The 21,012-nt window shown below is 45.1% G+C and overlaps 2 protein-coding genes across 6 annotated transcripts in view; one reads left to right on the plus strand and one right to left on the minus strand.

The window, feature by feature from the left end:
• LOC113443947 (discoidin domain-containing receptor 2-like) overlaps positions 1-3,922 on the plus strand; it is a 29,938-nt gene extending 26,016 nt beyond the window's left edge. Inside the window, exons 18-23 of the mRNA XM_087914667.1 lie at positions 493-601; positions 717-842; positions 988-1,092; positions 1,943-2,002; positions 2,723-2,846; positions 3,041-3,922. Of these exons, the coding sequence (XP_087770793.1) occupies positions 493-601; positions 717-842; positions 988-1,092; positions 1,943-2,002; positions 2,723-2,846; positions 3,041-3,138 (622 nt within the window). The 3' untranslated portion in view covers positions 3,139-3,922. The remainder of the gene's footprint in view (positions 1-492; positions 602-716; positions 843-987; positions 1,093-1,942; positions 2,003-2,722; positions 2,847-3,040) is intronic.
• A 172-nt stretch (positions 3,923-4,094) lies between these two features.
• Positions 4,095-17,731, minus strand: ENTPD8 (ectonucleoside triphosphate diphosphohydrolase 8). Of its 5 annotated transcripts, none has more exons than XM_087914672.1 (11): positions 17,577-17,731; positions 17,295-17,344; positions 10,283-10,410; positions 9,554-9,617; positions 8,773-8,923; positions 8,397-8,556; positions 7,289-7,519; positions 6,683-6,949; positions 6,331-6,441; positions 5,451-5,588; positions 4,095-4,577 (listed from the first exon to the last, which is right to left on the minus strand). In XM_087914672.1, exons 1-11 carry the CDS (start codon positions 17,621-17,623, stop codon positions 4,395-4,397), a joined length of 1,530 nt encoding a protein of 509 aa, XP_087770798.1. In that variant the 5' UTR covers positions 17,624-17,731; the 3' UTR covers positions 4,095-4,394. The 5 variants fall into 5 exon arrangements, with proteins under 5 accessions (XP_087770798.1, XP_087770797.1, XP_087770800.1 ...); XM_087914671.1 differs by having other exon boundaries at positions 9,554-9,671; positions 17,577-17,730; XM_087914674.1 differs by having other exon boundaries at positions 9,554-9,649; positions 17,534-17,693.
• Between the last annotated feature and the right edge of the window lie 3,281 nt (positions 17,732-21,012).

Genomic DNA, 21,012 nt, shown 5'->3' on the forward strand with positions numbered 1-21,012 from the left:
TTTCCTATTCTATTCTATTCTATTCTATTCTATTCTATTCTATTCTATTCTATTCTATTCTATTCTATTCTATTCCAATTTCTTTTCTATTCCAGTTTATCTCCTCTTCTACTTTACTCTACTTTTCTATATTCTCTTCTCTTCTACTGTACCCTACTCTACCCTACCCTAATTTATTCATTCTAGTTCTAATCAATCCAGCTCTGTTAATCTGTTAATTCTATTTCTAATTCTAATGCATATGATTCCCACCCGGAGTCGCCTTATCGGGGAGAGGCCCAGCATATCAATTTAATTCATAAATAAGCCCCATTGCTTCTGTCTTCTAAAGGTTTGGTTGGAAGCTGCTGTTGGATTAAAAGCTTCCTTGTGACATTTGATAACAGCAAAGTCTACGGATACTCCACTCTCCATAAATAATAATTGCAACTTTTTCCTTATCTTCATTTCCTTCCCCCCAACCACCCTTTCTCTCCTCTCTTCTGACCCCAGGCACGAGGAAGCTTTGAACGATGGGAAGCTAGCTATGGCCTTTCTCCGGAACAATTTCTGCATCAATTACAAACAGCTCGGTTTGGCCTTTGTCCTTTGCGCCTCAGAGGTGAGGGATGAGAAACCAAATGGAGTGACCTTGGAGTAAAACGGGGGCTGTATCCTAATGAAAAAAAAAACCAAAACAAAACAGAGTTTGTGACTTAATTTCTGTATGGCCACAGGTGCTGCACAATATGGCGGCCACCCACTGCCAGCTTGGACGTTGGCACGAAGCGCGAGAAACTCTCGAAGAAGCAGCCAGACAAACGCCCCAAAGACAAATGGTGGTTGCTTTGAAACAAATAGAGGTAAGTCGTCTCATTTAAATGGGGGAGTGGGGTTGATTTCAACCAGACAAATTCCTCCCCCAAAAACTGAGATTTCATTCCATCTTAAACGTAACTCTGTTCTTCTCCCATTTTGAGCTGAGATTTTGCCTCTGTCTCATGTCAGGAGCATCTCTTTCTGGAACCCCAGACCGTCCCACCGGGGACATTTTTTAGGCCTCCCTTGCAAGCTGAAGAGTTGAAAGAGAAGGACTATCTCGGTCAATCCAAGGTGATTATAAAAGTTGAGTTTATTTCACTTGTCTTAGAGCTAACCCTTCCAAACCACGTCCAGATGTTCTATCTATCTCAGCATCCGATTAGAGCAACCTTGGGCACTTGCAGATGGGTGAGCTTCACCTCCTACCATTCCCCAGTCAGCCATGGGAGTTGACGTCAACACATCTTCCACAATCTTCCACCATCATGGCTTACTGGGAAATTCTAGAAGTTCACACATCTTCAACCACCTTCACTCATCTTCAACCATCATGGCTCACGGGGAAATCCTGAGAATTGAAGTCCACACATCTTCAACTAGCCAGGTTTGAGAAACACTGGACCAAACTAGAACCAAGTTTGGGTCCAGAAGCTAAGTATCTTTTCTTTTATGTATACTGATACTGAGAGTATTTGCACCAAGACAAATTCCTTGTGCATCCAGCGACACTTGGCCAATAAAGAATTCTGTTCTATTCGACTAGATGAGAAGCCACCAAGAAATCTTAAGGTTTGGTGGGAGTTGAAAACATTTGGTCCTGCCAAGCTAGATTTTTTTTTAAAAAAGAAATATTCCCACATCCCAATCCAGATGTCCACAGTGGATGCAAAGAGTGGTTATCTTAATGTGAGAATTAAGCAATGAAAATCAGGACGGAGAAGATGTCCCTTTTCCTGTTGGTTCTTGAGATCTTGGGTGTGGCCAAGAGAGCTTTGAAGAAGTCTTTTGGTGCTCCCCAGGCTCAAGAAATGAGCCAGAACCCAAGGAGAAGCAAACCCCTTGGGAGGAGAGATCCTAAACAGTCACCCTATTTGACCTTTTAGCTATTTGCATTCATCTCTGAATTTCTTTGCTTGCACAGGTCATTTCTTCCGCTCTTGAAGAGGACTTGAACATCAACACTTCCCAACTGAACCTTCAGGTGTGTAGGACAACATGGGGAAGAATGAGGTTGGGTGGTTCATCAAGCAACAGGTGGCCAACTTTTAAGTTCTGCCAAGGCTCCTTTGCTCCTGAGACCAGCAGACGGAGAAGAGCTGAAACATCTCAAGATCTTCTGCCCAGACAGGGTTGCCATTCTTCCTGCAAATTAGCATTTTGCTGTACAGATTGCTAATCCTTTTTGAGCTGAGCTTTTATTTATTGGTACCTTTCTGTTCTTTTGACAATGGCTGCATACAATGGTAATCTGGCTGCTTCGTTTAACTTGTTTTTCCCCCGTCATGCTGGTTTTCTACATGTAGGGAGTTCTATAAAAACTGTGCCAACTCAAAAAGCTCAAACGGCCCAAAAGGAGCTGCTGATCCAGTTCTACAGAGGAATTACGGAGTCTGTCATCTGCACCTCTATCACTGTCTGGTTTGGTTCTTCAACCCAACAAGACAGACACAGACTCCAGAGGGTAATTAGGACTGCAGAAGAAATAACTGCTACCAACCTGCCTTCCACGGAGGACCTGTATTCTACAGGAGTCAAAAAGAGGGCTCTGAAAATATCCACAGACCCTTCACAGCATTCATCTATTGCTCAAGTTTTTCTCCCTGCTAGGCTAGCTTTCTACATGCAGGGAGCTCTTTAAAGAAAAGAAGTAAGATAGCATTCACCGATCTCTTCCTTTTACCATTCCACTCGCACGTTCAAGGGTGAAGAGAAAGAAGTGGATAGACCCATACTCTACCGCATGGTAGGGCAATATTCTTACACCTCTGATGCACCAGAAGACCTGAATTTTAAAGAGGGGGAAGTCCTTGAGATCCTGTCTGAAGGTAGGAAATGGGACGTGAATCCCATCAGGGTGTTCAGCTTCCTCTTTCCCTAGCTTGGGAATTCAGGTGGTCCTTGACTGACAGCCCTTTGTTTTAGAATGGCATTGAAAGAAAAGGGAGTTGAGGGGTGCGGTGGCCTAGAGGTGGCGCTCTCGCCTCACAATCCTCACCGGGAATCTGCTGTGTTTCCACAGTGAACGAGGAATGGCTGGAAGGCCGATGCAACGGAAAGACGGGTATTTTCCCTAAACGCTTCGCGGAGCCTGAATGTCCTGTGGCCACCCGACTTTAGAGGAGGAAGAAAAAGAGTCTCATTTGCTGACAGCCCCCCCCCGCCAGCCTCAGTTTCCCTGCTGTTGAGAAGATATGACGTTGTGGGGTCCTGGGTGCTCTCTGAGCTTGCTTGTTTCATGACCCAACTAGGTAACATCAGCAGTGCCGGAGGTGGACAGTGGGTTTTCTGTCATGCCCCTGTCAGAGTCTGAATCTGAGGAGGAAGACAAACAGCTGACACAGGGAGTGGGAGTGTGGCTCCGTTGGCTGTGGAGGAAACTTGGGGAAGGGCAAAGTCCAGCTGGGCAGAGCAGGGGAGAAGTAGAACAAGGGGGAGGGAATTCAGAGGAAGACCCAGGTCCACCCCCTCTTCATCCGAGGGCACGCAAGGAGGAACAGAATAGGGAGCAACATGGGATGTGTGGCTTACGAGGGAGGAAAGGGCCCTGATTCCCTTTATTAGCTGCAGCTGGGAACACAGCATATAAAAGAGGAAGCTGCGCACTGCAAGTTGTTGGGAGCAAATCGTGAATTATCTGGTACCATTGTGGCTTATCTGTGTTCCTGGCGTCTTCCCAACTGTGTTCGCTTTCAAGTCTGAAATTCCTTCTCCTGAACCTGTCAAGTTAGTTACTTCAACTTGGTTTGTTTTGGATTTTCAGTTACAGTTTGTATGTATTTTGTTTGGGACTGAATTTTCTACAGTGAAAAAAAAGGCTGTTCCTGGAAGAGTTTTTCTCCAGCCAGAAGGTAACCTTGACGTTGGGGGCAAAGTTGGAGGTATTAAAGGGACTCTTATTGATCATCTGACTATGTTGCCTTTGCGCCACGCCCCTTTGGGTCATCGCGTTTTCTGTCTTTTTGGTGCGCACAAACTGCCCTTCGTCATGGGTACCTCTTGACTTACGAGCACATTTGAGATCCTACTTTCCCTCGCTAAGCAAAGCGGTTGTGAAGAGATTCACACACACCACCCCCAGCCTTGCCAATCTGGTGGCTGACAGGTTTAATAAATAAGAAACGCAAAGGTGGAAGGACCTCTGGACCAACAGCCAACGTCCCAAGGCTGAAAGGCGGACGGGGTCAGGGGTTGAGCTGGGGCCCTCCATGAGAGGAGAACATCTCCTGCCTCGTGCCAAAAGGGGCAGAGACCAATGAGGTAGGACGTGTGCATGGCCTTGGACCTCTTTTCCTTGGCTGGAGAAGACTCGGGACCTCTCCAAGGAGCAAAGGGACGGTGGGTGGAGGTGACAAAAAGCCCTCTTGGAGTGTGTCTCACAGCAGAGCGTGCAAAACGAGGGCGAGGAGGCAGAGGGCCAGGGTGGCCACCAGGAAGAAGACGCTAGCGATCCAGAAGGCTTCCTCGTGGCCCTTGAGCAGTTGAGGGGCCTCCGCCGGGATCATGTTGGTGAGGTTTAGCATGTAGCCCAGGGTCCAACCGATGTCAGAATCGGCAGCCTGTGGGGAAAGAGAGACATTTTGAGAATAGGTGAGAGAAATAGAAATCACAGAATAACAGAGTTGGAAGGGGACTTTGGAGGTCTTCTAGTCCAACCCCCTGCCCCGGCAGGAAACCTTACGCCATTCTGGACAAATGGCTGTCTAGTTTCTTCTGCAAAACCTCCAATGTTGGAGCATTCACAACTTCTTGGAGGAAAGTGGTTCCACTGATTAATTGTTCTCACTGTCAGGAAATGTCTTAGTTCTAGGTTGGATCTCTCCTTGATGAGTTTCCATCCGTTGCTTCTTGTCTTGCCTTCAGGTGCTGGAGAATAGCTTGACTCCCTCTAATTTGGGGCAGCCCCTGAGATATAGGAACCCTGCGATCCTGTCTCCCCTAGTCCTTCTTTTCACCAGACTAGACCTACCCAGTTCCAGCAACCATTCTTCGTACGTTTCATCCTCCAGTCCCCTAATCATCTTGGTTGCTCTTCTCTGCACTCTTTCTAGAGCAGAGGGCTCTAAACTTGGCAACTCCAAGACTTATGGACCTTTGCTCTAGAGTCTCAACCTCTTTTTTACATCATGGCTGAGGAGAAGTCCTCCCCTCCTCCCCTTGGGCATCTTGTTCCCTTCCTCGCCGTCTTCGTCAATTTTAATTGTTCCTATTTCATGTCTTCACGTTTCTTAGGGGTTTTTAAGATGGAAAGCCACCTGGAGTGACTTCCAGGTGAGGCGGGCACCGTATATTTCGATACATGAATAGGTGGGTTTTACCAATGGGCGAAATGGATCCCGGGGTCAAGACCAGACCAGAGACTTTGCCTAGTGAATGCAATGAACGAAAATGAATTCATGTGGGTCAATGCCCCACCCCCGAGACCATCTCACCTGCATTTGGAAGGCGATGTTCTGCCAGGTGTCGTTTCGGAAGCCGTAACCATCCAATAAAAGGGTCAAGATGTAGTTGGCACTGGCACAGTAATTCTTCAGGTGGAAGGGTTTTTCTTGAGGGTAACTGGTGTTCAGCTGGGAGAAGCAGAGAGCAGCACAAAGGGAATCTCAGTGGGTATTGTCAGCCTCACAAGTCCGAACAATCCAAGGAAGGAAGGAAGGAAGGAAGGAAGGAAGGAAGGAAGGAAGGAAGGAAGGAAGGAAGGAAGGAAGGAAGGAAGGAAGGAAGGAAGGAAGGAAGGAAGGAAGGAAGGAAGGAGAATTGAGGTGGAAAGGACCTTGAGAAGGAAGGAAGGAAAGAAGAAAGGGAGGGAATACATATATATATATATATATTCACACATACATGCACACATATTAGAGAGAGGGGAGGAGAGGGAGAGATGGGCAGACAGACAAGTTGAGTGGGTAAATGGATAAATTGAGTAGATAGATAGACAGATGACAAACAGACAAAGTGGATGGATGAATGGATGGATTTGAGAAGACAGAAAGATATCTATCTAAGATAGATAGGACAGATGATAGATAAATGGTAAATACAGAGAGAGATTAGATAGATAGATAGATAGATAGATAGATAGATAGATAGATAGATAGATATAGAAAAAGAGAGATGAATGGATGGAAGGACAGAGAGATGATAGATAAATGATAAATATACAGAGAGATGATAGAGAAAGATTCATAGAAGATAGATAGATAGATAGAAAAAGAGAGAGTAGTGAATAGATAGATAGATAGATAGATAGATAGATAGATAGATAGATAGATAGATAGATAGATAGGAAGGATAGATAGATAATAAAATATTTACATCTTCCCATGTTCTGGCACAGAAAACCTGGATGGCTCTCTCTACAGTGGCCAGTGGACTAGTGACAGTCAGGTTCAGAAATCGGAAAGTGTAGTAATACGCTGAAAAGGCCTGGAAGATTTTAAAACAACATGTAAACATCCCAATGGGAATTTCTCACCATGTCTGCAACAGGGTGGAGATCGTAAAATGAGGCAAAACTCCACCAATGCCTCGCTTACCCACCTCCATTTTGCCCTCCCTTGCAGTCGTGAAGTCGAGGGCTATCCCTAATCACGGGGATAAATGCCCCCTAAAACTGAATTCCCCCCCCCCCCAGGAATTCAGAATGCGTTAGCAAAAACCGTCCTACCAGAAACTTCCCGTTGACTCTGGGCTGGTAGATTCCTTCAAAGCCGCAGGATGAGGGATCTCGGCAGCCGGAGAAGTTGAAGATGGCTTTGAATTTCTCCCGGCAAAGGCTAAAATTCCCTTTGCCCACCAGAGTGACGTTGGACGGAGAGGTGGTGGCGGGCAGAGGCTTGACGCACGGGTTGCCAGAGAGGGAGGCCGCCTGTACCTCCTCTTTGTAGCCTTTCGGGTAGCAGGGGTGAGCCACCTCAACGCTGGGGCTTCCACTCTAAAAGCAACATTCATAAATGGTCGGGCACGGAAGACGAGATCCATAACAGTAGAAGGTCCCACTAAACCTTGCGAGCAAGGAGGAGACAGCAAGGAGCCTGGGCGTGGCTTAGCTCGACTGTCATGTACTAAAACTGTTTGGTGCTGTTGTGAAACTGAAACTCCTCAGCTTGTGTTTTGCCCATGGAACTTACTTCCTAGGGCAGCAAAATGTGGAAATAATGGAGAGACTAGGGCAGGGACCAACTAATCGCCAGAACTACCGGTTTGTCCAAACCGGTCTGAACCGTCAGAATCCCACCCCTGCTTCCAAGCCACCCTCGGGGGGATTACTTACAAGAATCAACCGGATCACCCGTTGGAAAGCTTGGTTTTGGCCGTAGCAGAGGTAGCTGTGGCTATAGATGTTGTAGTCAAAGCCGTAGAGGCGAAACTGGACGGCTTCGGAGGGATCCGCGATCAGACCAGCGGGGATGAAACTGATCTGGGTGGAGGCTCCGCCGAGGTCCAGAGCTCCCAGGATATTGGCTGAGGGAGGACGGATCCAGCCTCGCTCTTTGGCAGAGTACTGCAGGGAGAAGATTAGAATGGGATAATAGAGTTGGGAGGGACCTTGTAGGTCATCTAGTCCAACCCTCCCCCTCTTAGGAGACCCTGAGCCATTTCTGACAGATGGCAGCCCAGTCTTGAAAGCTGCCAGGGTTGAAGCTCCCACAACTTCTGAATAACAGAATAATAAGAGAAGAACAGAGTTGGAAGGGACCTTATAGGTCATTTAGTCCAACCCCACACCCAAGCTGGAGACCCTACATCATTTCTGACAGATGGCAGTCCAGTCTCTTCTTGGAAGCCTCCAGGGATGAAGCTCCCTCAACATCTAAACATCTAGCTGTTCCATGGCTTGATTGTTCTCGCTGACAGAAAATTCCTCCTTATTTCTAGGTTGAATCTCTCCTTGATCGGTTTCCATCCATTGTTCCTTGTCTGGCCTTCAGGCCTGAGATTAGGGTGAGGTTCATGGTGGAAGTCAAGGTTTAAGAATCAAGTCAACGTAGGCGGTGTCTCAATTGTCTTGGTGCGGGACAGGGACAATCTCACCTCTCTTCAGCTGGGCCAGGAAGCTATGAAGAGGAGATAGCTAACCAATTGCTGCCTCTTTAAGATAACCAGGGTGAAGAGCAATTTCAAGATCTAAAGCCCATCTCATCCCAAAGACTCCCAGAGCTGGAAGGAACCTTGGAGGTCTTCTAGTCTAACCCCTCTGCCCAAAACAGGAGACTGGACAAACGGTTGTCCACTCTTTTCTTAGAAACCCCTAACTTCTGGAGGCAAGTTGTTCCACTGGCTTATTGTTCTGACCATCGCGAAATTTCTCCTTAGTTCTAGGTTGCTTCTCTCCTTGGGTATTTTGACTTTGGCTTCAATGACCCGGAATCCAGCCCTACCTGGGTGAAAGAATTCAGCAGGTAGTTGATGGTGATCCAGCCAAAGGCCCCTTCTTCCTTCCCGCTGATAATTCGAGCGCCTTGGAAACTCACGGGGTATTTCCGGATCGTTTGGGAGACGGCCTCCAAGATCTGCGTGGCTGCCATCTCGTTCTGCATCCTGTCGAATCATTCACACAGAAAAGGCGTGAGTTTTTGCCTTCATGAGGGCTAGAAACGACTTGCTTCCAGCCATCATTGGGACCAGGAAGTCATTAGGGTGCAAACCCAGCCAGTTCTGCTCGCCTGAATAAACCACGATTAAACAAAGCTGACCATGTTTGTGTCCTTCATTTATTTTTTATTTATAATTAACATTTATTGGTTGCCTGTGTACCTGAGCAGCCTCATGCCTGCCGTGGCTCCCAAATAGACTGGAGATTCTTGCTGTCTGTGTGGGGGGATAACTCCCATGGCTGCGTTCAGACAATCCTGCAGAGAAGCCCCAGCCTTTGAAGGGTTCTTGGCATAGCTGGAAATTCCTGGCCCTGCAATGATGAAAAACAAGGTGAGAAAAATTCAGTTTCTGGTGTTCCAGACCTTGAGCAGTTCTCATCCAACTGTCAGGAAATTTCTCCCTAGTTCTAGGTTGCTTCTCTTAGTTTCCGTCCATTGTTTCTTGTCTTAACTTTGGTCCTTTAAAGGTAGCACAGTGCCCTGGGAGCAAGGCCGTCTTAGGGACATTATGGGAGTGAAATCAGTAGCTCCAGCCTGCTTGGTCTCTAAAGTGGCTTGCTTTTTTTGCAGACATTTCATTAGCAAACTAGGTAATTTCATCCATGCCAGAAGGGAGGAGGAGGAGGAGGAGGAGGAGGATTGTAGAGTCCTTGGTGCTCTCTGAGCTTGGTTGTTTTCTTGCAGACGTTTCATTACCCAGCTAGGTAATATCATCAGTGCTCGATAGGAGGAGGAGGAAGTAATCATCCTTGGTGCTCTCTAAGTTTGCTTGGTTATTTTGCAGACATTTCATTACCCAACTAGGTAACATCATCAGTGCTACTCTGATGATACTGCCTAGTTTGGTAATGTATATGCTTTGCTATTGAATACTCTGTCTCGCCATCCACAGACACCATCATATGTCTCAGAATAATAATAATAATAATAAACCAACTGACCTTTGACATGGCAGGAGAACATCTGGCTAACCATGCCCGTATTGTTTTCCTTCTCCTCTGGCCACTGGTACACAAAGAGGGACGTGTGAGACGAACCTGCATCAAACACCAAGCCATACTGGAAAAGATTCATTCAGAAATAAAATAGCCAGATATGAGAACGTCCTGTCATGTTCTCTGCAAATAACAGCCAAAGCTAAGGTTTTTTCTGAACTTGGAAATTTGCTCTAGCTATTATTACAGAGGTCTAGGTTGTAGTTGTACAATATACTTTAGAACAGAAAAATGAAGGTATAACGTGGTTATGGAAAAGCCATTTCTGGCGTTCAGTGAATTAATTCATTAGTGGATTTAAACGAAAAGGAACTAACTTTTGTTCAGTTCCACATTGCAGTGAAAAAGGAGAGATTACATCCCGCAGGAAGCTTTTTTTTTTAAAAAAAAAAAATGCAATTCAAACTTATAGCCTGAATGTGCTTCATTGGAGTATCTGATTTATGGCACACTCAGGACGGAGCAGGGAAACAGGGTCACAGGGGACTGTAAATTATGTATGCCAGAGTTCGCTTCCTCCAGGTTAATGCTGGACATGTTGCTCCTAATAAATTTTTGGTTTCTTTTAAAGCTTGACTGGAGTCTCATGATTAAATTAGGGCAATTGCCGGAATCCTGACACCCTGATTTGCCACTTTCACCACATTGTCCCCATATTGCTTTGCACACGCTCACCTTGTCCTTAGAAGGTTGTGTAGTGTTGTGGATTCTCACCAAGCTAAGGATCAGGGCAGTGAGAGAAAAAATGCCCAAAAGAATCAGACTTCCACGGAGAGACCTGCTGTTCCACTTGGAGCCCATTTCTGAGAAGACAAAAAGCGGCAAGGTGTTGGGAGTTCCCAATTCAAACAGTCATGAAGATCATCATCTAGTCAGGTTCCTTCTGATCTTGGAAATTAGGTGGGTGATGGGTGTTGAGGTAATTCCCCGTTAGGAGAATGAGTGCACACAGGGAGACGTAGTGAGAGTAATCTTGAATAGCACACACACAGCACACAGTTACACTGTATAGTAAAATGTAGGTTTTACTTCCAGTAAACGGTTAAGCAAAGTCCAACAAACAGTCCAAGTCATACACGGTTATAGCAGTCAGTTTTCAGTCCAGGGATAATCCAAATAACAAAGTCCAGTATCATACACAGTTCAGTAACAGACTTACAGCAATCCAAGAAGAACGACAATCAGCAACAGTCAATAGGAAAAAAAAAACGCAAACCAACCAACATCAAACATCAGAACATCTAACAACAACAGAACAAACAACCCAGGTTTCTGGCTCCGTGTTATGGCCGTTTGAGGAACCACACCCAATTACAATTTCAGCATTCTCTTAAAGAGATAGTATTAAATGTCCATCCTGATTTATATATTTCCAACCCAACTGTTAGGTGACTTACATTCCTAACAATGGGTCACGTTGGTGATGGTATGGATCCTGGAGAACATCTTCCAGAAATCCAGATATAATCATCATCTTCCTCCTCCTCTTCCTCCTCCCTCCTCCTCTTTCTGAGATCTCCTGCCTGGCATTTGGACATCCTACTTCATGGGCCACAGGTCTGTGTTGCCAGGTTCTCCGACTCAAATCCAGGAAGGGAGAAGGAAGGAGGGACGTTCCCTTCCCGGTCTCGGTTTTGGATTTGATGGCAATTGCATTTCAAATCAATTGAGGTGGCCGTGGCTTCCTTCTAACCACATATTTCTTTTTGTCGTAGGCACGCCAACTAGAAACACAGTTTTGACCACCTGCGAGGCTGCAAGCAGCATCTTTGTAGGTCATCAACTTGCAGGGGGGACGACCTGCAAAGCTCCTTCCTTTCTTCCCAGCTTCCGAGAACAATGCAAGACTTTCAGAGAGCCGGGATGCCTGGAGAGCTTAGCTCAAGGAAGGATTAACCTCTTGCTCTCAGCACCTGCGTTCATTTCCTGGGGTGGAAAAATCCGATTTGGGCTGCAAATTTGCAGCACGGAGAACACTGCACAATTAGGCTGAGTGTAGTGATCGTTGCTTCAAGGAAATGTATGTGTGGGTTTTTTTTTTAACGTCTATGATCTGCTTTTGAGGTTTGGGGCTCAGGCGAAACTCATCTGATAAAGCCTGTGAATTAGAACAAGTTCCGGTCTGGTTGCAAAACAGTTTGTAAAAATAAATAAATAGATTCTTCTGGAGAGAACTGCATCCCCTCCCACTTGTGTTGAGTCCCATTCTGTGTGATTTTAAAGCTAAGGTGTCATCTTTAACTGAGAAAGTTCTATGTATTCTTCTGTATAAGGGAAGAAGGAGGAGGAGGAGGAGGAGGAAGAGGGGGAAGAAGGGGGATGAAGAGGAAGAAAAAGAAGAAGACAAAGAAAAAAGAAGAAAGGTTATGGATACTTAGATGTTGGGCTGACTAGCAACCAAGATATAATCTATTTCATTTGCATCAAGTTGGACGGAAAGAAAAAAGTCAGAGAAAGTCACCAAGGACATTAGCTTCCCCTTTTGATCTCGTCTGTTGTTTAGACAGCGTGCGTCTATCTCTATATATAGAAACAGGGATAATCCAATGAGTTGATTGAATTGGTGGCCTTCAGCCAAGGAACCAACCTTGTACCAACAGAGTTTCCACATTCCAAAGAGCTGTAAAAAGATGGGCAAGGGGGCACCCAAGCCCGCTGACGACAGCCACACCTACCCCGCACAAACTGCGGCGATGAGTCACGATCGTGGGGCCAACAAGCAAGGTCACTCCGGAATATGCCGCCTCCAAGGCCCGGGGCTAACCTTTAAATCATGCAAGGTGCATGGATGCAAAAACCCCATACTTGGCCTTGAAATCACTTTTCCCCCCCTTTCCCAAATCTGACTTGGAGGGCGGAAGGTGGGGAGTTTACCTCCATGGATGTGCTGTTAACCCTCTTGTCTAAGTTGTGGAGCCCCTGTGACAATTGTGTGAGAATGTGTGCGCCTTTGAGTCAACGTGGACTCCAGGTGACTGCCTCATCTAATCCCTGAAGTTTTCTTGACAATATAATTTGGGCCTGTTTTGCTCTTTTTTCACAGAATTACACAGTTGGAAAGGATCTCAGAGGTCTTCTTGTCTAACTCCCAGCCCAAGATCCTTTAGCATTCTGGACAAATGGTTGTCCAAGCTCTTCTTAAAATCCTCCAGTGATGGATCCACCCACAACTTCTAGAGGGAAGCTGTTCCACTGGTTGATTGTTCTCACTGTCAGGAAATCTATCCTTAGTTCTAGGTTGCTTCTCTCCTTGACAAGTTTCCATCTGTTACTTTTCGTCCTGCCCTCTGGTGCTTTGGAGAATAGCTTGACTGCCTTCTTCTTCATGGCAGCCCCTCAAATATTGGAAGACTAATCCCTACTCTTTTAAGGCTGAGACAGAGAGGGACTGGCCCAAAGGCTTTGTGTCCAAGGTCGGACCAGGACTCATAATCTCTTCGTTCCTAAACTGGGGCTTTTCACTGCTACGTCAAATTGTGTCTCTGGGACTGTTTTACAACATATAAGAACAGGGAGATAGTTTCTATTTTCATTTTTCTTTTTCTTTTTGACTCCTGACCACCACTGAAAAGATTGGACACAAGTTTGTGCAGAATGGGACAGGCTTTCCTGCTTGAGTGGGGCAGGTTGGACTAGAAGACCTCCCAGAACCCTTCCAGCTGTAGAATTCATTGTTCTAAACACCTTGGGGAAGTCAACATTTGCAGCGGGTCAGAATCTCAGGGCAGCAAACCAGAAAAACCACCCCTTTTAAATACCTTAAGCGCCACTTGAGGTCTGCAGTTTTTTTTTTTCCAAACCCATCAAGAGATGATTATCAGTGTAGCTTTCAAAAGCTTAGACTCCACTCTCTTTTGTTTCACCTGGAACAAAGGGATCTTTAAAAAAAAAAAATCCAGGAAACAAATTGGTACAATAGCCCACACAAAGAGACCGAGAAATTTTGTGGGCAGCTTAAGCCCAGAGCCTAAAATTACTTAATGACACCCTTGGAAAGCATATTTTTAATTCTGCCCTCTCACTTGAGAAGCTAAATTAACCTTATACACCACTCCTTCTTTGAAAGTGGTTTCTAAAGGCCGGAAGTATTGAGGGGAGGAATACTATTATTAAGAAACAAGGCTTTTTATGTAGCAGGTTGATTTGGACGGGCTTGAAAGGATGCCTGTATCTTGATTTCAAAATTCCTTGCACAACAAAAGGAATGTTGTACCAAAGAAAAGGAAGACATGCCGACAACATGTTGGGATACCAACATTTTATTTTTCGGATTGCCATCTCTCTTGATGGGTAAAGATTTCAGCATCCAACTTTCCGCAGACATAATAATTCAATCGTAACATTTCCTGGGTTGCAAGATCACCGCAGATGGGGACTGCCGCCAAGAAATCAAAAGACGTTTGCTCCTGGGGAGGAAAGCTGTGTGGCAAATCTAGACAACATACCAAAAAGCAGAGACATCCCGCTGCCAACAAAAGGGCATATAGTCAAGGCTGTGGTTTTCCCAGTGGCAATGCGTGGCTGGGAAAGTTGGACCCTAAGGAAGGCTGAGCGCCAAAGAATGGAGGCCTTTGAACTCTGCGGCCGGAGGAGAAGGCTCCTGCGAGGCCCTTGGACAGCAAGGCCATCCAACCGGTCGGTCCTAGAGGAGATCCACCCTGGCTGCTCTTTAGAAGGCCAGATCCTGAAGAGGAAACTCAAAGACTTTGGCCACCTCATGAGAAGGAAGAAAGGACTTGCTGGAGAAGAGCGGACTGATGGAATGTCCAACATTTCCATCGCTAAGTGGGACAAAATGAGTTTTGCCCCCATTTCCCCCTGCTTTCTTGTCCCAGCTAAGTGAATCCCTGAATTTGTTAAGCTAATAATGTGGTTGTTAAACGATTCTGGCTTCCCTCTTGACATTTGGCTTGTCGGAAGGTTCGCAAAAGGGGATCGTGGTGACTCACAGCAACCGTCATAAATATGAGTCAGTTGTCAAGCACTCAAATGTTGATCACGCGATCATGAGGATTCTGCAATGGTCGTAAAATGTGAAAATAAGTACACTTTTCCCCAGTGCCGTCATAACTTTGAACAGTCACTAAATGAATGCTGTAAACTGAGGGCTGCCATCTGAGGTTGGTTGCGTTGGACAATGGTCAAGAACTAATGATGTTTCAACAGCTACTTGCCTTCCGGCTTTGTGTGCAAAATAGTTAATGTTTCAACTTGAATATATATATATATATATTTATTCAAAGTTTTATATCCTGTGCACAGAAATAGTTTTCAGCATTTTAATCCTTATTTCCTGCACTTTTAACAAGCTTCCCACAGCTTGCACCGGTGACGTAAAACAGGCACTTGATTTTTAAATCCCCTTATCTGCTCGGCACTCATTATTTTTTTTAATTGGCTCGTGTTTCTTTTCTCACCATTTAATAATTAACCTCTCACCCAAAGTGAGTCCTTTCTTCATTCCTAAATGGTATGAGATAGTTGAAGAAAAGTTTTTTAAAAAAAAGATCTTGGAGATGAACTTAGCTGAGGGACGGGCAGGATCTTCACCATTTCAAGACTCACCGCTGGTGACTTTCTACCGCTGTACCAGAGAGAGTATCTTAACTTACTGGCCCTGTGTAAGGTTTGCCACTTGCAGAGGGGCAGATAGGAAAGCACTCCAGAGGGTTAACGTCGTTGTTTAGAGGATCGTGAGCTGCCCTCTCCCCTTTTTGGAAGAGCTTTATAGCTCCTGTTGCCTTAAGAAAGGTCAAAACATCCTCAAAGATCCATCTCATCCTGGGAACCCCTGTTTTTGAACTATTACCATCAGGCAGCCGGTACAGAATAATAAAAGCAAGGACAAATAGGCTGAAAAACAGCTTCTATCCCAGGGCAGTAACTCTATTGAATTCCACTATATAGTGCAATATTAATGCAATATTCGGGGTTTTCAATTCAATTGCATAAAATGTGAAGGATGTGTGTTTGTGTTTTATTTTTATAGTTATAATGCACACTGAAGATGGCATTAAATTTCATTGTACGAGGTGCAATGACAATAAACTAAACTAAACTAAACCATAAGATGATCAGAATTGCTAACAGATCAAAGGAATCCAGTAATAGGGCCGGAAGGGGGAAAAAAGCATAAGAGATCGATACCTTTTATATAATCTACTTTTGCTTTCAAGTTAAGGCTGTTTGTTTAAACCGAATGGGAAAATCTGAGGGTGAACAGAACTTTGTCACCAACGTTAGTTAATTTTTAATATGTCATTTTTGAAGGCAACTTCAAGCAGGCCAGAGCAATAAAGATTCCGTCTTCAATTTAATCCATAATATCTCCACCAAAACAAAGACTGTGTCAACTGACAACCCAAGAGAAGTTGGAAGGGACCTTGGGCATCTTCTAGTCCAACCCCTGGTTAAGCAGAAGACCCTATAGTACCACTGCAGATAAATGAATGTCCATGGTCTTTTTAAAAGCCTCCAGTGTTGGAGCATTCACAATTTCTGGAGGCAAGTGGTTCCACTGGTTAATTGTTCTTATTGTCAGGAAATTTCTCCTTAATTCTAGGTTGCTTCTCTCCTTGGTTAATTTCCATCCATTGCTTCTTGTCCTTCCCTCTGGGGCTTTGGAGAATAGCTTGATACCCTCATCTTTGTAGGAGCCTCCTAGATATTGGAAGACAGCTATCATGTCTCGCCTAGTCCTTCTTTTCACTAGACTAGACATCCCCAGTTCCTGCAACCGTTCTTCATATGTTTTAGCCTCAAGTCCCCTGATTACATTTGTTGCTCTTCTCTGTACTTTTTTTAGAGTCTCAACATCTTTTTTTTTAATAATATAGCGACCAAAACTGAATATAACATTCCAAGTGTGGTCCAACCAGATCTAGCAGATTGGGCTGCAGATCCCATCACCCTAAGGCGATCCAGAAGATTCCCTGGTCTATAGGATCGCCTCCCTTCACAGACCAGAAAGGGCCCAACCCTGTTAGATTGTGATAAACCCCTCGCCACGTTCCATGCCTTGGGGTGCCGAAGGTGTTAATGGCCATAGTTGGCCAAGTATCTTGGCTCTCTCTATTTAAGGTGGACGTTTTTTATGGGTTTTTAATAATTGTTTTAAAATGCTTTCGGTGTCTTAATTGTAATATTTATTTTGAATTGTAAGCCATGTGGAGTCCTTGAATGAGACAGGCGGAAGTAAAAAAAATCGAATAGATAAATAAATAAATAAAGGAAGAGTTGTCATCTCCCTGTGGTCCTTATCACTCAAATACATCATGCGGCGTTCTAACTTTCTATTCACAAGCCTAAGGCGGAGGTTTGGGGGAAGAGGTACTTCTGTAAAATATAAAATGTTGCAAATAGTAGAGGAGGAGGAGGAGGAGGAGGAGGAGGAGGAAGAAGAAGAAGAAGAAGAAGAAGAAGAAGAAGAAGAAGAAGAAGAAGAAGAAGAAGAAGAAGAAGAAGAAGAAGAAGAAGAAGAAGAAGAAGAAGAAGAAGAAGAAGAAGAAGAAGAAGAAGAACTAGGAAGAGGAAGGAGGAGGAGGAGGACGACAACAACATGTACCTAAAGAGTACTAGAATATCTAAAAGAAAGGAAAAACCAGAAGAAACAGAAGAAGAAAGACAAGCTCCAGGTGTACCCCATTTTTCCCCCAAAAGAAGGAGAAGAAGACTTGTCCTCACTTACCTCCAGGAGGCAGAAGGTAGGTCTTCTCAGGAACCGGGGCAGGATAGCACCTGGAAGAAGGGAGCAGCGAGATTACACTCTGGCTGATTCTGTGCAAAGCTTGCTTGTGGACGGAGATTAAGGCGGCTGGGTCAACCCCTCGTGTTCCCCCTCCCTCCCTCCCTTCCTAGCCTCAGAGCTTAGGCAACACCCCTCCCCATACACACACACACACACACACACACACTCCACACACGCACCTACACAACACTGGAGCACATCCTGCTCACGGGTTTTGTTTACCAGTTGGCAAGGGCTGTCGCGTTCCCTTTTTTTCCAGCAAAGCGCATCGGATTGCAACAGTTTCTCCACCGAAATGCTTGCTTGCCGAGTTCTCCAGCAGTCCAGGTGGACGTGCACCTGTCATAGCAGGAGGGGGGAGATTTGAGAGAGTGGAAACAGCCCAGTCCTGCCATTTGAGGCCCCCCCAGAGCCATGGCTTCCTGGCTGAACATAGGTTGTGGACCAAAAAAAAGAAAAGAAAAAGAAAGTTAAAAATTCATCTTCGATCTGGCTTGGGGGAAAATGAGAAATCCACTACAAAGCTCTGGAGAGTTTGTTGGTCTGTAAACAACAGCAGGCTCTGGAGATTTCAGCCTGCGTCAACTTTATTTCAAGTTCAGGAGCATGGTGGAAAAGGTGTCTTTTTTTAAAAAAAAATCCAACTTGGGAGCTGATGCCTAGAGAAGGCATTGGGAAGCTGCTACTTCAGATGAGAGAAAGATAGGTGGTTAGGTAGACAGACCGACAGGATAATAGAATAGATAGTAGGTAGATTGATGAGAGAGAGGGTGGATATGATAGAATGGATGGATAAATCAATAATAGATGGATAGGTAGGTAGGTAGGTAGAGGATGTTTGATAGTAGATAGGTAGGTAGATAGGTAGAGAGAGAGAGATAGGTATAGATAGATAGATAGATAGATAGATAGATAGATAGATAGATAGATAGATAGACAGATAGATAGATAGATGATAGATAGATAGATAGATACAGATAAGGTAATGATAGCTAGGTAGGTGGATGGATGGATAGAGATAGATATAGATAATTAAACAGATAAGAATAGAATAGAGTTGGAAGGGACCTTGGAGGATGGATGGATGGATAGATAGAGAGAGAGAGAAAGACAGACGGATGGTCAGTTTATAGATGATAAAATAGATAACCTTAATTCCTTAACAGGTTAACAGACTTTGAAGTGACTCTGTAGGTCATCTAGTCCAACCTCCCACCCAAGCAGGAGACCCTATACCAATTCTATACACCATACAGTAGATAGGTAGGTAGGTTGATGATAAATTGATGACAGATGAGAGAGACAGAAGGTTAGAGATTCCTCTAGTTTAAGAGTCCTGAGTTGGGGGTTTTCTTCCACCCCATTTCAATTACGTGACCAACATTTCGGATCCTTAGCAGAACGGGAACTCATTGCAATGTTCAAAACCAACCCACAAAGGCAGTCAAGCACATATACGCAGCCATATAGAAGCCGGAGTGGGGGAAGAATACACTCTCTCTGTCTTCGACATTGGGTCATTTTCTGTTTCCGCCATGCAGGAGGCACAGCATGAGCTAAAGAGCAGGGCACACTTTACAGTAAAGCGAACTCCTGTGCTCAGAAGCGGCGCTTCCCGTATGACATGTTTCAAAACAGTCCAGATGAAATGCAGACCTGCGTGATCGAAGGTTTCCCTCCTTTCTAGGATGTGTGCCATTTGGATTTTTTTATTTTTCTTAGTATACTATACCTAAGAGACCTTGTGGACAGGGGGTTGGACTAGAAGACCTCTAAGGTCCCTTTCCTGGGATTCTATGACAGAGAGAATAACCTTTCAGTCCAAAACGACCTTCCCCAAAAACTCCTTTTCTTTACAACTTTTTTCCTTCCGGCCCTGGTTCCAGAACACCCCTGACTTAATTCTTCAGATTCAAGAAGAAATCCATGCTTGTTCCACCTTTTGCCTAAAATTCACAGAAGCTGAACTTTGCCCTGAGGGGGAGAACCATTCAGGGCAGGCATAAAAATGTCAAATCTCAAGCGTGCCTTATCTTTGATTTCTTATACGGCCAGCAGTTGCTCCAACCTTAAAATTAGGAACTGGGTTATACCAATCTTTCTTGGAGCTTGGAAGGATGAATCTCACTTGAGCAAGTTACCTGAATTATCCAGGTGGGAAGGGTAAGGCTAAGTCAAATCCATTTTACTAGTGACTTAATCCAGTTCTTGGAGATGCCTTTTTGGATCTGCTTATAATAAAACTAGCTCGATACCCATGCTTCGCTACGAAACAATGTGGTCGGGTTTAGTTTTTGGGCAGGAAAATAATTGCGGGGGGGAATTCTGCCTCTGCCTATCAGCATCCATCGGTATTCATCTGACTAGCGTCCTGTCAGTGTGTGTGAGAGAGTTGAGGGCTGTTTGGAAAGTGAAAGAGCAGTTGCTGTGTGAGCAAGGAGACAGCAAGGAGCCTGGGCATGGCTTAGCTCAACTGTTCTGTACTAAAGCTGCTGGGTGCTGTGAAACTAAAACTGAAACTCAGGTTCTCTCTCTCCTAGGTCAGTTTCGATTCATTGCTTCTTGTCCTGCCTCTCAGGGGCTTTGGAGAATAGCTTGACCCCCCCCTCCTCCTCCTCCTCTCTGTGGCAGCCCCTGAGATATTGGAAGACTGCTATCAAGTTCACCCCAGTTCTTCTCTTCCTTAGGCTAGACATAAGGGGTCCCTTCAATCGTTCAACCTATGGTTTAGCCTTCCGGCCCTTTTATCGTCTTTGTTGGTGACTTCCGATCTTATGGAGATGTGAGTTTAATCCTTTAATAACACCCAAGGGATCTTCAAAGGGTGCTTGCTGAGGACCTGTTTTACAGGACATTGTTGAATTTGGCCAAGGAAAGAGAATAAACCAGGAAAGTTAATGAACTTTCGACTGTGCTTGATTACACAAAGCCCTACTTGCAGATGGAGGATCCACGCCTGTTAAGAAGGTGCTGCATCTGTTGTAAGCGTGGGGTCCTTGGTGGCCTCAGAGCTTGGTGGTTTTCCTACAGACGTTTCTTCACCCAGCTAGGTAACATCATCTGTGCTAGAAGGGGCAGGACTTTCTGGAGAGGAGGAGGAAGAGGAGGAAGAGGATATGGGGTCCTTAATGCTCTCTGTGTTTGGTGGTTTTCTTGCAGACATTTCATTATCCAACGAGGTAACATCACCAGTGCTAGTGAGCGTGGGATTTGCTTGCTGCTTATAAAAGCGGAGATTTGCACCTGGCAAACCATCAGGCAGAAAACAACACCCTAACCAAAGAACTACAAAGGAAGAAGAAGAAGAAGAAAAAGAAACCCACTCCAATCACCCAAACAGGAAGCAAACCCACACACCTGCTAAGACTGATGATGTTACGTAGCTGGGGAATGAAACATCTGCGGGGAAGATTGCATGCAAGCAAAACGACATTTGGTTGGGTGGTTTGCGTGGGTGGGTGGAAATAATTCCTAAATGCCGTTTTTTAATTTCTTGCCTAGATGGCCACGGACTCTTATAAGCCTCCATCATCGCGCTGATTCCCATGGCCACCCCGAGCCAGGAATGTTGGCTTGAGGAGCTGGAAGCTTTCAAAAAGAGGTTGGACTGCCATCTGTCAGAAACGGTGTCAGTAGGGCCTCCTGCTTGGGCCAGGGT

This window comes from Pseudonaja textilis, chromosome 17 (assembly GCF_049901715.1).
Source record: "Pseudonaja textilis isolate UNSWEBS1 chromosome 17, rPseTex1.2, whole genome shotgun sequence".
Taxonomy (NCBI): domain Eukaryota; kingdom Metazoa; phylum Chordata; class Lepidosauria; order Squamata; family Elapidae; genus Pseudonaja; species Pseudonaja textilis.

Coding starts and splice junctions, on each gene's coding strand:
- ENTPD8 (XM_087914671.1), bottom strand. CDS start 17,623: ATGCGCTTTGCTGGAAAAAAAGGGAACGCGACAGCCCTTGCCAACTG. Junction 8,924..9,553: donor GTTCTCCTGCCATGTCAAAG/GTCAGTTGGTTT, acceptor TCATCATTGCAG/GGCCAGGAATTTCCAGCTAT. Junction 6,442..6,682: donor GAGTCAACGGGAAGTTTCTG/GTAGGACGGTTT, acceptor AAAATCTTCCAG/GCCTTTTCAGCGTATTACTA.